The sequence below is a fragment of the Piliocolobus tephrosceles genome, chromosome 1 (genome assembly GCF_002776525.5).
Source record: "Piliocolobus tephrosceles isolate RC106 chromosome 1, ASM277652v3, whole genome shotgun sequence".
Lineage (NCBI taxonomy): Eukaryota > Metazoa > Chordata > Mammalia > Primates > Cercopithecidae > Piliocolobus > Piliocolobus tephrosceles.
The window spans coordinates 11682433-11698259 of NC_045434.1; the positions used below are offsets into that span (position 1 = coordinate 11682433).

Genomic DNA, 15827 nt, shown 5'->3' on the forward strand with positions numbered 1-15827 from the left:
CTCTCGAGCAGGAAAGAAAATGGGTTTCCAGGCACATCTGAGTTGAGAAACTGTTGGCAAGCTCTGAATTAGAATATGGTGCGGCAAGCACTACAATGAAAGCATTTACAGTGTCTTATGTATGGAAGGCCCAAAATGGGTGACACCTAGAAGCATCCTAGGGGGAAGTCTGAAATGAATTTTGAAAAATTAAGTGGGTATTAGCTGAAGGAAACAGGGAAGTCTAGGCAGAGACCAGCACTATAAGAGCCCAGAGTCCTGAACCAGCTAGGAATCCCAGGGTATGTGAAGTCAGAGAAAAGGGCACAGCTCTTGTGTCATCCTCTCGTCAGATCCAGCCCTGCCCTCTGTGCCTGCTACCATTCTTCCCACCATCCCTCCCTATTCCCTCTCACCTCTACCACAACCTCCTGTTTTACCCCTACACATAACCCCATCTTCCTCGACTCTCCCTCAGTTTTCCTTTGTCATTTTGAGCCACACCCTATGTCTGTCAGCCTCTCCCTATACACATTCTTGTATTTCGCCACATGGGAAGCTAAACAGAATAAAAATGAATGTTACGGAAGATGTTGATTTTACAGTATTTGTTTTAAAGTGCTTAGAACAGAAGTTGGGTATGGAGGCTAATGCCTGTAATGCCAGTGCTTTAAGAGGCCAAGGCAGGAGGACCACTTGAGGCCAGGGGTTTGAGTCCAGCCTGGGCAACTTTAGCGAGACCTTGTCTCCACAAAAACACTTGTTTTAAGTGCTTAGAATAGAGCTATGAGAGCAAACATTTAATTCGGCTACAAATACAGGAAAAAAAAAAAAAGTTGCTCTGAATGTTTTAGCAAAGTCATCTCATACTATTTAAGAATACATAGAATTTCAAAAATAAATACTGTAATACTATGAGACAAAAAGTCCTTTTCGTCTCCAGAAGAAATTTAAAAAGGAAAATAAAACTGCATCGGCATCCTTTTAAGGTACCTGATACCTACTGTCATTTTACCCTTTATTTCTCAGTTAACTAAGGTGGCAGCCTATCTGCTGCTCCTGCAATTCACACATGCCACCACAAGATGGCATGTGTTTCCATCCAGTCTACAGTCCCCAGCCATGGTTTTCCAACTTGTACTTAAGCAGTGCCAGTGGGGTCTGTTGCCATTTCTATTACTTTTTAAAAAAATAAACAAAACAAATTGTTGATCTCCCCTTCAAAAAATGGATCCAAAGCCTCTAAATAATTATCAGCATGTGCAGTGCTCAGGAGAGACTGGATTATTATATCCTTGACTTAGGTACAGTCATGTTCCTCACTCAGCTGAACATTCCAACATTATACAGTTTGGAATTATTTTCATGCTCAGTCACATACTGCTTTTTTACTTACACTAGACAGTTATATTAATAAACACTGGTTATTAGACCCATGTTTAAAAATATTAGATGTATAACTTTAAAATGTATCTTGAAATAGCGTATTTTTCTTACATAATTAATGTGCATTATCTGTAATAGAAAATGTCCTCTTTGCCTTTTCCTAGTTATTATTATGGAGTATATGTAAAATTAACCTCAATGGAATTAATCAAAAATGTTTCCAAATATTCTACATTATTTCTTGAGGGGAATTTAGAATACAGACATAACTCAGAGATGCTATAGGTTCAACTCGAAACCATTACAATAAAGTATCTCAATAAAGTGACTCGCATGAATTTTCTGGTTTCTCAATGCATATAAAATTTATGTTCACACTATATGTACTCTATTATGTGTGCGATAGTATTATGTCTAAAAGAACAATGTATATATACCTTAATTTAAAAATACTTATGGCTAAAAAAAATGCCAATGATCATCTGGGTCTTAAGTGAGTTGTAACCTTTTTGCTGGCAAAGGGTCTTGATGTTCGTGGCTGCTGACTGATTAGAGTGGTGGTTGCAGAAGTTTGGGGCGCCTGTGGCAATTTCTCAAAATAAGACAACAGTGAAGTCTTTTGCCACACCAACTGAATCTGACTTTCACAAAAGGTTTCTCTGTAGCACGTGATGCTGTTTGATAGCATTTTACTCACAGAACTTCCTTCAAAATTGTAGGCCAATCATCTCAAACCTTGCCATTGCTTTATCATCTAAGTTTATGTGCTATTTATTCTAAATCCTCTGTTGTTATTTCAACACTGTTCATAGCCATCTCAAGAAACTACTTTCTTTGCTCAGCCTTGGTCAGCCATAAGAAGCAATTCCTCATCGGCTGAAGCTGTATTATGAGATTGTAGCAATTCATTCCCATCTTCAGGCTCCACTTTTAATTCCGGTTTACTCTTGCTATTTCTACCACATCTGCAGTTACTTCCTCCACTGAAGTCTTGAATCCCTCAAAGTCATCTATGAGAGCTGGAATCAACTTCTTCCAAGCTCCTGTTAATGTTGATATTTTGACCTCCTCCCATGAATGACAAATGTTCTTAATGGCATCTAGAATGGTGAATCCTTTATGGAAGGTTTTTTGATTTACTTTGCCCAGATCCATCACTATCTATGGCAGCTACAGCCTTACAAAATGTAAGTCTTGAAAGTCAAAATTCCTCCTTGATCCACAGGCTGCAGAATGGATGTTGTGTTAGCAGGCATGAAAACAATATTCATCTCCTTGTATATCTCTATCAGAATTCTTGTGACCAGGTGCACTGTCAATGAGGAGTAATATTTTGAAAGGAATCTTTTTTACTGAGCAGTAGGTCTTAACGGTAGGCTTAAAATATTCAGTAAACCTATGCTGAAAACAGATGTGCTCTCATGCAGGCTTTGTTACTCCATTTATAGAGCACAGACAGAGTAGATTTAACGTAATTCTTAAAGCCCTAGAATTTTCAGAATGGCAAATGAGCATTGGCTTCAACTGATAGTCACTAACTGTGTTAGCCCCTCCACAAGAGAGTCAGCCTGTCCTTTGAAGTTCTGAAGCCAGGCATTCACTTCCCCCCTCTAGCTATGAAAGTCCTAGATGGCATCTACTTCCAACAGAAGGCTATCTCATCTACATTGAAAACCTACTGGTTAGCGCAGCCACCTTTCTCGGTGATGTCAGCTAGATCTGGAAAACTCGCTGCAGCTTCTCCATCAGCACTTGCACTTCACCTTGTACCATTATATTAGGAGACGTCTTCTTTCCTTAAACCTCATGAACCAACCTCTGCTAGCTTCAAACTTTTCTTCTGCAGCTTCTTCACCTCTCTCAGCCTCCACAAAATTGGAGACGGTTGGAGCTCTCTTCAATCTGTTATTGCTCCAACAACTGCTCTGGGTGAGACTCTGGCTTAAGGGAATATTGTGGCTGGTTTAATCTCCAACCAGACCACTCAAACTTTCCTCATACCAGCAATGAGGCTGTTTTGCTTTCCTATTAGTTGTGTATTCACTGGAGGGACATTTTAAATTTCCTTTAAGAACTTTTCTTTTGCATTAACTGGGCTATTTGGTGCAAGTGGCCTAGCTTTCAGCCTATTTCAGTTTTTGACATGCCTTCCTCACTAAACTTAATCGTGTCTAACTTTTGATTTAAAGTCGAGGTGTGTGACTCTTCTTTTCACTTAAACACTTAGAGGACTTCAAGGCCATTACAGAGTTATTAACTGGCCTAATTTCAATATTGTTGTGTCTCGGGGACTATGGAGGCCCAAGGAAAGGGGGAGAGATGGGGAATGGCTGGTTAGTGGAGCAGTCAAAACATATACATTGATGGATTAAGTTTGCCATCTTCCATGGGTGTGGTTCATGGTACCCCAAAACAATTAAAACAGTAACATTGATCACTGATCACAGATCCTAACGGATACGATAATAAGGTTTGGAATATTGTGAGAATTAGGAAAATGTGACACAGAGACGTGAAATGAGCACATGCTATTGGAAAAATGCCATCAAGACACATATTCTATGCAGGATTGCCACAAAACTCAAATTTTTACAAAACGCTGTATCTGCAAAGCTCAATAAAGTGAGGCACAATAAAACAAGGTATGCCTGTGTTAATATTAGACATTATACTTGTTTATAACTCAAGTCAAAAAAAAATATTGTAAAGTAAGGTGACATATTACAAAGTCTCAGCTTTTGGAACCAAAAGCCCTGAATGTGGCTTGACACTTGCTAGCCATGGGACTATGATGAAACCTCTCAAGTTCTCTAAGCCGAAGTTTTCTCATCTAGAAAAGGAGAAATACAGTAACAGGCAGGGTAGTAGGATCAAAACCATGAAAAGAAAGGATGAAAGAAAAGAAAGGAAAGGAACCAAAATAACAACAACAAAAAGATGACAAAGAAAACAAAATCAGTGATATAAAAGAACTGTATAAATTGGGACGTGGTTAAAAAAAAAAAAAAGGTAGGTAATAGTAGATTCTTGGTGAATACATCCTTAGTTCTATTCAAATCCTCAAATTTGCAATTCTATTGCATCATATCTTCCCCATTTAAAAAATACATTTTCTCTCTAAACACAACTGTCACTTTTAACTCTCTTTCTTTTATCCTCACAAAGAAAAAACACTGTTATCATTTTGTGAGGTTCACTGCAACAATGATAAAACACCAGGAAAGAGAAGGATTAGATACAGGATAGTTTGCTAGACTCACTCTGTAGGCTGGGTAATTCCTTCAAGCATACTGGCCTGGTACTGAAAGTAAAAGCGCACATTACTCCATAGACAATCTCCAGGGACACTTGTCTACTAGCTGACACCATAAAATTAAACTCACCAATGGAAGAGTCTATGTGTTATCACACACAAGCCAAAGGGGTGTTTAGACATGAAGTTTGCACATTCTCTTGTTTTTGTAAAATGAAAGTAACGTTTCATCAGAAGGTGTTTCTCCAGTTAGACTTATTAGCAAAGATAAGCAAACCCTCAATGCCAACATATAGCAACTGGGTTTGTTGCAGTAAAAGCCTCAGGCTTAATAAGCATCTTCACAACTGCTGACATTCAGTTCCAGCAGCACCCTGGAGAAATGCCACAATGTTCCCTGGCTTCTAAAATGTCTTTACTGGAGAAATCAACATTGCTAGTATAATACTCTCAGCTAAGTATTCATTGATCAAAATAAATAATGATAAAGCACATGACAATGATATCTCAAGAATCACTTTTAGGAAGTTTACCTACAAATCACTTTCTTCAGTGGCTCCTGTCCCATTATTAAGGCTGAACATGTATCTGGCTATTAAGGCTGAGAAACAGTAAACTTTTTCAAGGAGAAAAGTCAACTAAATCATTTTGGTGTCTCTAGCATAATGCCTGGTATGTTGAAGATGATCTATAAACATTTATTAACTGAAGTGAAATTTTAACTGATTGTGATGAATGCAAACAGGAACCAACAACCTCAGGTTTGCAAAGGTAAGCCAACAGCAGAAATGCTTTGTAGACTTTAGGAAGCGAACACCTTATCCAGATATTTATTACATAGGTAAAATTTCATTACAACTATCTCTCTTCAATAAAGTTATCTCTTTAAAAAATAATAAGTACATGGATAGAAATGGTATTCCTCGTTTCTAGGACTAGGAGAGAATGCTAAGTCTTTAGACAGTAAGTGAGCAGGTAAATAGAAGTGCTTGTGAAGACAGTCAGAGGTGGAAAAATGCCTTCCTGACACTGCTCCTCTGTCTCCAGCCTTCCTGAAAGGTTCTTCGCTGTATTTAATTAGCCTTGAAGGCAGAGATGGACACAAATGTTGACAGCAGGGAGAGAGCTTAGCAGGTAATTGTTACTTGACAGTGAAGAAGAGAACTGAGGAGTACAGGGACAGCTCCAGTCAAGTTTCTTCTCTATCTAGAGAAAACAGCACATTGGAAAGAAGTCCATGACTCAAAAGGACTGTTGGCTGGACACGGATATGAGAAAGCATTATTTCCATTAGGCTTTTCATTACAAAGAATAGTTCAAATCTAAGCGAAACATATACTTACTACAAGTCATCAGCTCTCACATGGAAATGACTTTGTTATGAATATTAATTATAATGAGATATATCAGAAAGGGGTTTTACTTGTATACAACATTCCAAAATCTAGCTTAATCATCACCAAGAACACAGGGTCCTGGCCCCTAAGCAAAGCCAACTGAGACTTGTACAGAGAAGGCCTTCCTGTAAAACTCCATTTAGCCAAGGTCTCATAAGATCGTGGTTCTAAAATCTGACTTTACTGAAACGAAAAAGAGGATATGATGAACACCACTGGCCACGGGAAGGAGCCTGACATTCCGGCCATCAGCGCCTCTGTCCCAACATCCAACCCCTGGAATCCTCTGGGTGGTTTCCACCCCACTTGAATAGCTTTTACTATTCTTTATGTCCTTATTGAACTCGGTTAATTATTAACTTATTTCATCTGAAATGCTGTGTTCGCTGAAGAAAAGTAAAAAACACAGTAAACAAAAAGAAATAAAAAATAACCTCTAACATCCACTGCCATGCCCTACTCTTCCCATCCATTAAAGAATTATTCTGTTTAAAAGCTTTCATTTTTAAATGGTAAAGGGGTTGAAAGAGGTGAGGTCCTAACTTACCGGAAATTATTGCAGCCAAGGACTACTCCAACTATGTTCTTGCCTATGTCGTGCACGTCGCCTTTAACAGTGGCCAGCACGATGGTGCCCTGGTAAGGGTCCTGGAAAGGAAGCCAAGCAGTTCAGCAAGGCAGGGTTGCTCAGGGCAGAGCACCTAGTTCTCCAGAGCAAGGCAGGGGCCAGCGCAGAAAGCAACTCAATACAACCAAGAACACCTCAAAGACAGACCTGGAAACCAAAGCTCAAGCAGTTCAAAGGAGGCCCACCTAACGGGCTACCCCAAGGGGCTTCAACCAAGATCAGGAGTCCCATCCTTTCAAAGAACAGCTGATGTTCACACACAAAACAGCCCCACAGCTGAAGACCACACCCTTAACTCTGGGTCGGGGGTTGGGGGGGAACCTATTTGACCAATGTTTACTGTTAGCAATTAAGGGAGAGGCAGGGGAGAGGGAAACAGGTTAACTGTATGTGTGTGTCCCATCCGAATCTGAAAAACCACAAAAGCCCAGGCAGAGGGCACATGAGTACCTTTCCTCAGCACTGCTGTTCTATGCACAGTCAGCATCCCCCACCACTCCCCCAAGTAAGAAAAAAAGCAAAACAAGAAGGTTTTTTATCAACTCTGTTTGTCTGAGCTACGCACAAACATAGATCAATTTAAAAATTCAGAATCCTAGGGGCCAAAGCTGCCCGAGCTTCACAAGGACCTAACAAGGTCAAAAAGCTTAATGATTTACTCTAGTGGTGCAGCCAACAAGAATTAAGTTGAATCCAGAAGTGGTGCCAAGGACATCACCAGCAGAGAGAGACTATTCAGTTAAGAGTTTTCTAAAAACAAGCATGACTCAGTTGCCTCAAGGGCAGCGACAGACCTTTGTAGTGAGTAGTGCCCGGCAGAGTACTCGGCACATCACAGGAGCTTTGTAAACGATCGGTTAATGAAGGAATACAGGAATGAAATGGCTTTGTCTTGAAAACATGGGTTTTGACTGAAAAATTGTATCTATATTAAAAATGTGATAAAGCTACATTCAAAAGAAAGTCCCAGAGTACTCTGATATTTGGTTAAAAAAGGGACAGATGTGGGATCATTTCTCTATTTTATCCTCAATAACGAACACAGCCAAGCCTGACTGCTTAGGCCCCTACCACCACCTCAGGTCTTCCAGGTCAACTCACTGAAGGCCCATAGGCCTGAACAAAACGACTTGCCTCTTCTTCTATTGTGCCGTTAAGCACTCTGGTTTCTTCTCTTTCTTTTTCCATGAAAGGGATAAGATGGCCAACAGCCTTCTTCATAACCCGGGCTGACTTTATAACCTGAGGAAAAAAGCATAGGATCAGGCATCTTTCCCAAACCACAGGAACAACTGCTGATGGCCACTTGTGAAATCTGGGCACACATTAAGAATGCATGCTTTGACTTCAGGACAGCCACACTGGAGTCTTTTGACAGTAGGCAGAATAAAGGATAAGCTCCCTGGAGGGAAAGCCAGTGAATAATAAGGTACAGCAGAAGGAAAACAAGACTAGAAATCAAATGTTGCGATTTCTGTCTTCTGAACTTTTGCTTGTTCCTTTTTCCTCTGTCTAGGAGGCCCTCTATCTTTTATCCAAGAGTTCTATGTATCCTTCAGGACCAAAGCTTCTCCACCATGAGCCCATTCCCAGCCTACTCTTCTCAATCCCCAGCTTTACAACTCACTTAAAATCCAGCCTTACATTTAGGCAAGATGAGGGCCTTTTAGTTTCTCAATTGCTGCAGTCACTAACCTACATGCTCAACAAGTATGTGTTAACTGATGTGGTTAGTAGCTGCTGTAAATCAGAATAAGAGTTCTGGTTTTACTTTAAACAAACCACCTAATGTACCGTTATTTAAAACAGAAACATTTGTCTCAAAATATGCATCCTTACAGATGAATAAATAGTGCCTGGTCAAATCAAGTCTTAATGTTAGTAACTCTACATTTATCTTGGGTTTTATTTTACTTTTGGAGGGGAGAGATAGGCATTGGGGGTAAGAGGTGATACAAAAATTAGAACGTAAGGCCGAGTGCGGTGGCTCATGCCTGTAATTCCAGCACTTTGGGAGGCTAAGGCGGGTGGATCATGAGGTCAGGAGTTCAAGACCAGCCTGGCCAAGATGGTGAAATCCTGTCTCTACTAAAAAAAATACAAAAAAAATTAGCTGGGCATGGTGGCATGCACCTGTAATCCCAGCTACTCTGGAGGCCGAGGCAGAGAACTGCTTAAACCTGGAGGGGCGGAGGTTGCAGTGAGCTGAGATTGTGCCACTGCACTCCAGCCTGGGTGACAGAGGGAGACTCCGTCTCAAAAAAAAAAAAAAATTAGAACATAAGGATTATGATAGATTATGATGCTACGAATTTTTGGATGATTTCTAATATCCATACCACTCCAAAGATGGATTTTTCCAGATATGACTCCTAAACACATTTAGAGAAGGAATGACTAGCCAACGCCACTGAACTCTTGTCCAAATTAAAACCTGAGAAATACATCCCAAATCAGCATGTATTAAATAACAAAGAAAAGATTCAATTGTGAAAATTTCTCCCCATCTTTTGCCAACCTGAGGTAGAAACATTTTTCCAGCTCCAAAAAGATCACCAACAATTTTCATTCCATTCATCAGGGGTCCTTCAATTATATTGAGAGGTCGGGGATATCTTTCTTGGTTTAACCTGGCTTCCTCAGTATCCTCAATAATATGTTTTTCAATGCCCTAAAAAAAGACAAAAAAAAAAAAAAGAAAGAAAAAAAAGATCACCTAAAAAACTGCATTACCTCCACAGAGCCATCATGAAAATGCTCAAGAGCACAGGTTCCAGAATCAAGAGTGCATGAGTTCAATCGGGCTTCCTATCACTAATTTAGGCAATTCAATAAGCCTCAGTTTCCTCAATTAGAGTAATACAATAGTATCTCATATGTTTATTTTGAGGATTGAGATAAAGTGGTTAGCTGGCTTTACTGATACAAAGTAAATACCTCATACACTTCCAAAACAGAATGCTGTATGCAGTAAATACATACAATTTTATATGCCGATTAAAAAAATGCTTTAAAATGTATCTCAGTAAAATAAGCTAATAGAGAAGGACTAATAAGTTCAAATGCATCATAAAATACATTTTGTATCTTAGTGTTTTACCAGATTATACATTAATAAATACCTGTGGAGAAATCAGTAAGTTTTCTCACTGTAATGTTGTAGGGCTGGGGAGAAACGACACTGGATGGAGCCCTTAAATGAAGTTCAAATCCATCCACTGACTTATCCACCCTTCAATGACAAGCCCCACTCCTCCAAGGTCCCCAGTTCAATGATCCTTGGATTGGCCGACTAGCTCCACAAATTGAAATATGTGAATCTCAAAAGGTGCAAGAGTTAACTAGGTTAAACTCCAGAGCCAAAGAGGAAAAAAAAAAAAAAAAAAAGAACTCTGAGATTCTCCAGACTCACACATGAGGAAACTGAAGCCAAGAGATTACTGATCTTGCCTAAAGCCTAAAATTCCAACAATGAAACTGACTTGCTGACCAACTGACAGCAACTTGGTCCAGGACAGGATTCGCAGCCTCAGCACTACTGACACCTGGGAGGGAATATTCTTTGTTGTTTGGGGCTGTCCTGGGCACTGTAGGATGTTTAGCAGCATCCCTGGCCATAGGATGCCAATAATACCTTCCACGCACAGTTATGACAATCAAAAATGTCTCTGAACACTGTCAAATGTGCTATGGTGGGGGGATTGGGGGACAGCAAGGGGGACCTCCCCAGGTTGAGAATCAGTGGTCTAGAGCATCTCCTTCTCCAGCTACTGTCAGCACCACACTGCCTGCAACAGCACCAGTCAGTCACGATGAGGCTCCAGCCCTCCAGTTCAGGCTCCTGTAACTCACCTTCACAAGTGCATACTCAAGACGTTCTTCGACAGGGCCATTTCTCCACTCATCAGTCTGAATGACTTTCTTCCCTCCTGTGCCTTGAGTCTGAATTGAAATTGAAACCAAGAAATGGATACAACTCGTCACTAAGAAAACTGTTTGATGGCAAAAAATAAATAAAAAATAAAAAATAAAAATCTGTATCTTATTCTTCTTTTACTATTCCAGCCCCTAGTAGATTCTCCAGCATAAAATAAGATCTCAATGAATGTTTGAGGGAAGGAGAGGGAAAAATGAGAAATCTTTTAGGGTTTGAACAGTTAGTGTAGAGACAGAGGAAAGTTCCATTCTTTCCTTTCCCTCTTTTCTAAAAATAACAACTCAAGACAAAATATTTCCAGGACAGTAAGAGAAGCTATACTCCAAACCCGATGAGCCTTCAAAGCTCTCAACAAGGATCACCAGTACCCACAAACAGATGCAGGGAGGCCATAATGAAGCTAAGTCAGACATCAAAGGTGGGCACACTAGGAGGTATGACACAGACTATGCTCTCAAGGACTCTGCCATTGTTATGGTTTGAAGGTGTCCCCCAAAAGTTGTGTTGGAAACCTAATCCCCCTGCCCCCATGAATAGATTAACGAATTAATGACGGATGGATTAATGTTGCTACCATGGAAGCAGGTTTGCTATCTCTCTGGCTCTCTTGCTCTTGCCCTCTTCACATGAGATGCCTTCTGCCATGTTACGACACAGCAAGAAGGCCCTCACCAGGGGCCAAGGCCATGCTCTTGGACTTCCCGGCTGCTAATTAAACTTCTTTATAAATTACCCAGTTTTTGGTATTCCGTTAGAGCAAACTCATGACTAAGACAGCCATATCATAAGAGAGGTAGAAAATATGTAAAGAAAGAAAGACAGTATATGTCAAGGGCTGAATGAGTACATAATATAGACTAGGTACGTATGAATTTTGAGGAAGGAATGGTTATCGTAAGCTATGGTGGCAAAGAAAGGTTTCAAAGAAGCTGAATGATGAGAGAGGACAGATTCAGCAAAGGAACAAAAGCGCAATGATCATGGCACACATGATAAATTGCATTACTTTATTGTTTTCTCCACCTCAACTGGTGGTACCAGCTGCCAAACTGGAAACCTAAGTATCACCCTTGAATTTCCATTCACTACTCAAGTTCAATCAATCACCTCATCCTAATGATTATACCTCAATATTTTTCTCTCTACCCTGCCTCCATTTTCACAGCCCAAGAACTAAGTGGTCTCCACAGTCCAGAATCATTCTGGTCTCTGATTCATCTTCTACACTGTAGCCAAAAAGATGCTTCTAAAATGCAAATCTGATCCAGCTGCTCCCTGTGAAAAAAAATCTCTGTGTAAGTTTCCTATTGCTTTCATGACATGGTACTGACTCCTTACCATGCCATCCAGTGCCCTGATGAGATGGTGTGGCTGTGACCCCACCCAAATCTCATCTTGACTTGTAGCTCCCACAACTCCCACATGTCGTGGGAAGGAAGCAGTGGGAGGTAACTCAATCCTGGGGACAGGTCCTTCCTGTGCTGTTCTTGTGACAGTGAATAAGTCTCACAAGATCTAATGGTTTTATAAAGGGGAGTTTCCCTGCACAAGTTCTCTCTCTTATGTGCTGTCATGTGAGACGTGCCTTTCGCCTTCCACTATGACTGTGAGGCCTCCCCAGCCACGTGTAACTGTGAGTCCATTAAACCTCAGTTTCTTCATAAATTACTCAGTCTCAGGTATGTCTTTATCAGCAGCATAAGAATGGACTAAGACACCTGACCTTGCTTTCTCCTACAGCTTCCTCTTCTGCCATTCCCAACAACCTTCAGCCATCCATAACACTTCTGTTCCTTATGCTCTCCATCATCTCTTCACCTCCAGGCCTTCACATTTGTTCATCTGACATACATTTATGCAGTACCTTTGACAATGCCAGACTCTGGCTAGATGCAAATATCTCTCCCCTGGCAGGGACCACGAGCACTGTACTCTACTCCCAAACCTTGGCCTGGCTACCTCCTTTATTTCTCTCAAGTCTCACCTGACCTATCACATCCCCTGGGAAGCTTTCCCTGACCACCTCTAGTTTGAGGTCAGAATCTCCCTCAGGCTTCTCCTAGTATCCTGCACTTCCCCTCTCACAGCACTTGCTGCACTGGGTGACAATCGCCTCTATACATTTTCACATGTGTCACTGAGCTGTAGGCTCTAAGACGGTAGGGGTACATCTCTCTTACTAGTGAGATCCTCTAAGTCCAATCAAATGAATGGCTCAAAGAGACACTTCCGTAAATATTAGCTGGATGAATTAATGCTACACAAAGACTGATTGTGCTGGAGTAATGTTTGTCCAGGGTGGTAGAGGCCAAGCCACGGAGGGCCAAAAATCCATGCTGTGGAGTTTAAATTTAACCTTCCAGGCAATTGCATGGGAAGAAAGGGGAGACATTATTCAAAGTTCTAAAGCTGCAGATTAACACTCAAAGTCACATGTTTAAGGGAATCACAAAATGGGGAGAATATTTGAATAGTCCCTGATGAAGGCCTGGACTCAGTAGTGGTAACAGGAGGAAAGGAAAGGACAAATATAAAGGTATTAATAGACAATAACTAAGAAGGAGAGGAGGGAGAAATGCAAATCAAAACCACAATGAGATACCATCTCATGCCAGTCAGAATGGCAATCATTAAAAAGTCAGGAAACAACAGATCCTGGAGAGGATGTGGAGAAATAGGAATGCTTTTACACTGCTGGTGGGAGTGTAAATTAGTTCAACCATTGTGGAAGATGGTGTGGTGATTCCTCAAGGATCTAGAACCAGAAATACCATTCGACCCAGTAATCTCCATTACTGGGTATATACCCAAAGGATTATAAATCATTCTACTATAAAGACACATGCACATGTATGTTTTTTGTGGCACTGTTCACAATAGCAAAGACTTGAAACCAACCCAAATGCCCATCAATGACAGACTGGATAAAGAAAATGTGGCACATATATACCATGGAATACTGTGCAGCCATAAAAAAGGGTGAGTTCATGTCCTCTGCAGGGACATGGATGAAGCTGGAAACCATCATACTCAACAAACTAACACAGGAACAGAAAACCAAACACCGCATGTTCTCACTCATAAGTGTGAACTGAACAATGAGAACACATGGACACAGGGAGGGGAACACCACACACCAGAGCCTGTAGGGGACTTGGGAGGCTAGGGAAGGGATAGCATTAGGAGAAATACCTAATGTAGATGATAGGTTGCTGGGTGCAGCAAACCACCATAGCATGTGTATACCTATGTAACAAACCTGCATGTTCTGCACATGTATCCCAGAACTTAAAGTATAATTTAAAAAAAAAAAAGAAGAATAAGAAGAAAGAGAGGAAGAAGGAATTGGGGAGAACTCCAAGATTTAGGGCCAAAGAGGTAACTGGAATAATAACAACACAAGGACTCTCATATGTTGAAAAACCTGAACGAGATAGTAATCAAAAAAGAAAAAGTCCCTCTAAAGTTCCCAGTTCCATCACTTGATACCTGTAAACACCATTTGTTCTATTAGCCACACAATCAGACAATTCCTACCTGGCGGATGGAGTTTTGCTGTGTAAAAACAGGGCAGTGTATTCCAAACACTCTTGAAAAAAGGATCTGGTGTGTGCACAGAAAAATATCACAATGTGCCAGACTTAGGGGGTGGGAAGGGGGCAAAAAATATGTGATTATGGACAGAGGCAAAAGAGGATACAAAGAGCAGTGAAGAATTCACTGAAGTGTTGGAGGTTGTGATGTCAAAAGACTATCCCACCGGATAGCTGTGTTCCAAACCTGATGAATTTGATTCAGGAAAGCAACACTTAAAATGAAACAGTACAGTTAAAAGCAGTTATTTCAGAAATACACAATGGCGGGCCGAGGCCCATCTTACTTTTCATGTAGTTATTCAATAGGGAGTTCTTCATGATATACATCCAAGGTGCTACACAGTTTCCACACACTAAGGAAGACCAGACCCAGGCACACTGTGGAAGCTTAGTAGATAGAAAGCCACAAAGCAAATTGACCAAGCAATTGTCATGTCCATCTGGCTACTCCTTGTATCTGTACGTGTACAAAGCTAATGAGAAAAACTACTTCTTCCCACTCCAGAGTTGCTTCTGCCTCACAGGGTCCTCATGGTTGTGTAGGTTATAAAAGGAAGTAAACTGCTGCAGAGAAAGCCAAAGAAGAATGTGAGCTCAAATGATGAAGGGAGGGATCAAGGCCAAATCAAAGAACAGAAAATTTTCCCAGAAAGTATCAAGAATATTCTCAAGCTCCAGGGTCATTCCACATCCATCCTATCCAGAGCAACAATCCTTCCACTCCATAGGAGGCCTGGCCTCCATTAGGGTACCATTTAATAAAGATCCTCCACGTAAATTACATGGCATCTGGAAATTTTTATTATCAAAAATAATTTACTTACCACAGATGAGTCTGAACTCAATCAGGAAAATTATTTTTCAGAAAAATCCCATTCCTCCCCAAATGTGAGATTAGAGAGCCTTGGAAGATCAGAGGCAGTACTCTTCCCACCAGTTTCAATAATATATCAGACAGGAATCTGGGTGCAGACTTCCTTATTTGCAATAACCGAAAGAGATCATTCTCTTATAAAAGAGAAAAAATCCCTTGACTCTTATTTGCCTCATAATATTCCTGCTCTTCATGCTCCATTTGCACTCAGCGCATCCTAAGGAATTGCTACAGAGCTCGCGACTCCCAGGAGTTATTAGAGGATACCTGTTTTGGTTATTAATTCTCTTAATGGCAATGGAAGTCACCTTGAAGGTAGACAGCCTCCCTGACAGAGAGGTCAGTGGCTTATGAGAAGCCCTCATGGTTACATTAAGAATGAGGAAATTCTTCTATGATGAATTGTTAAGCTCTTGCAATTGCTATTAAGATTTCCCTCACTTTGACAGTGCCTCCAGGGGCAAAACCTCTTGGCAGCTCAGCATGACATACAGAAATGAAAGCTTATAAACAATTGCTAAAAGAGTACAGACCAAAAGAATGTCTAGCACAAAATACAATGCTAAAAAAACCTGAAATGGGAATGGTCTTACAAATAAGGAGCCCCTTTCTTAAGTGAGAGGGCTGCCTCCTCTGGAAAGATCAGGGACAAGATAAAAACATATCATTTCATGGGTTAATTAAGAACTGTCTAGTATGACTTCATGATAATAGAGGCTATCACGCCCCTTTGGCCTTCAACAGAACTCTCTGACAGTTATTAATGAAGGGCCCCCT

At 40.7% G+C, this 15827-nt stretch overlaps 1 protein-coding gene across 4 annotated transcripts in view; it reads right to left on the reverse strand.

Moving 5' to 3' along the window:
- Positions 1–15827, reverse strand: part of MTR (5-methyltetrahydrofolate-homocysteine methyltransferase) — a 111100-nt gene that overhangs the window by 33777 nt on the left and 61496 nt on the right. For all 4 annotated transcript variants that reach the window (XR_002732376.2, XR_002732375.2, XM_023216192.2 and 1 more), the window contains exons 19-22: positions 10496–10585; positions 9162–9314; positions 7778–7885; positions 6563–6663 (exon numbers count right to left, since the gene is read on the reverse strand). Coding sequence is in view for 2 of the 4 variants with exons in the window: in XM_023216192.2 (XP_023071960.2) it covers positions 6563–6663; positions 7778–7885; positions 9162–9314; positions 10496–10585 (452 nt within the window). In the remaining 2 variants the exon portion in view is untranslated. The remainder of the gene's footprint in view (positions 1–6562; positions 6664–7777; positions 7886–9161; positions 9315–10495; positions 10586–15827) is intronic.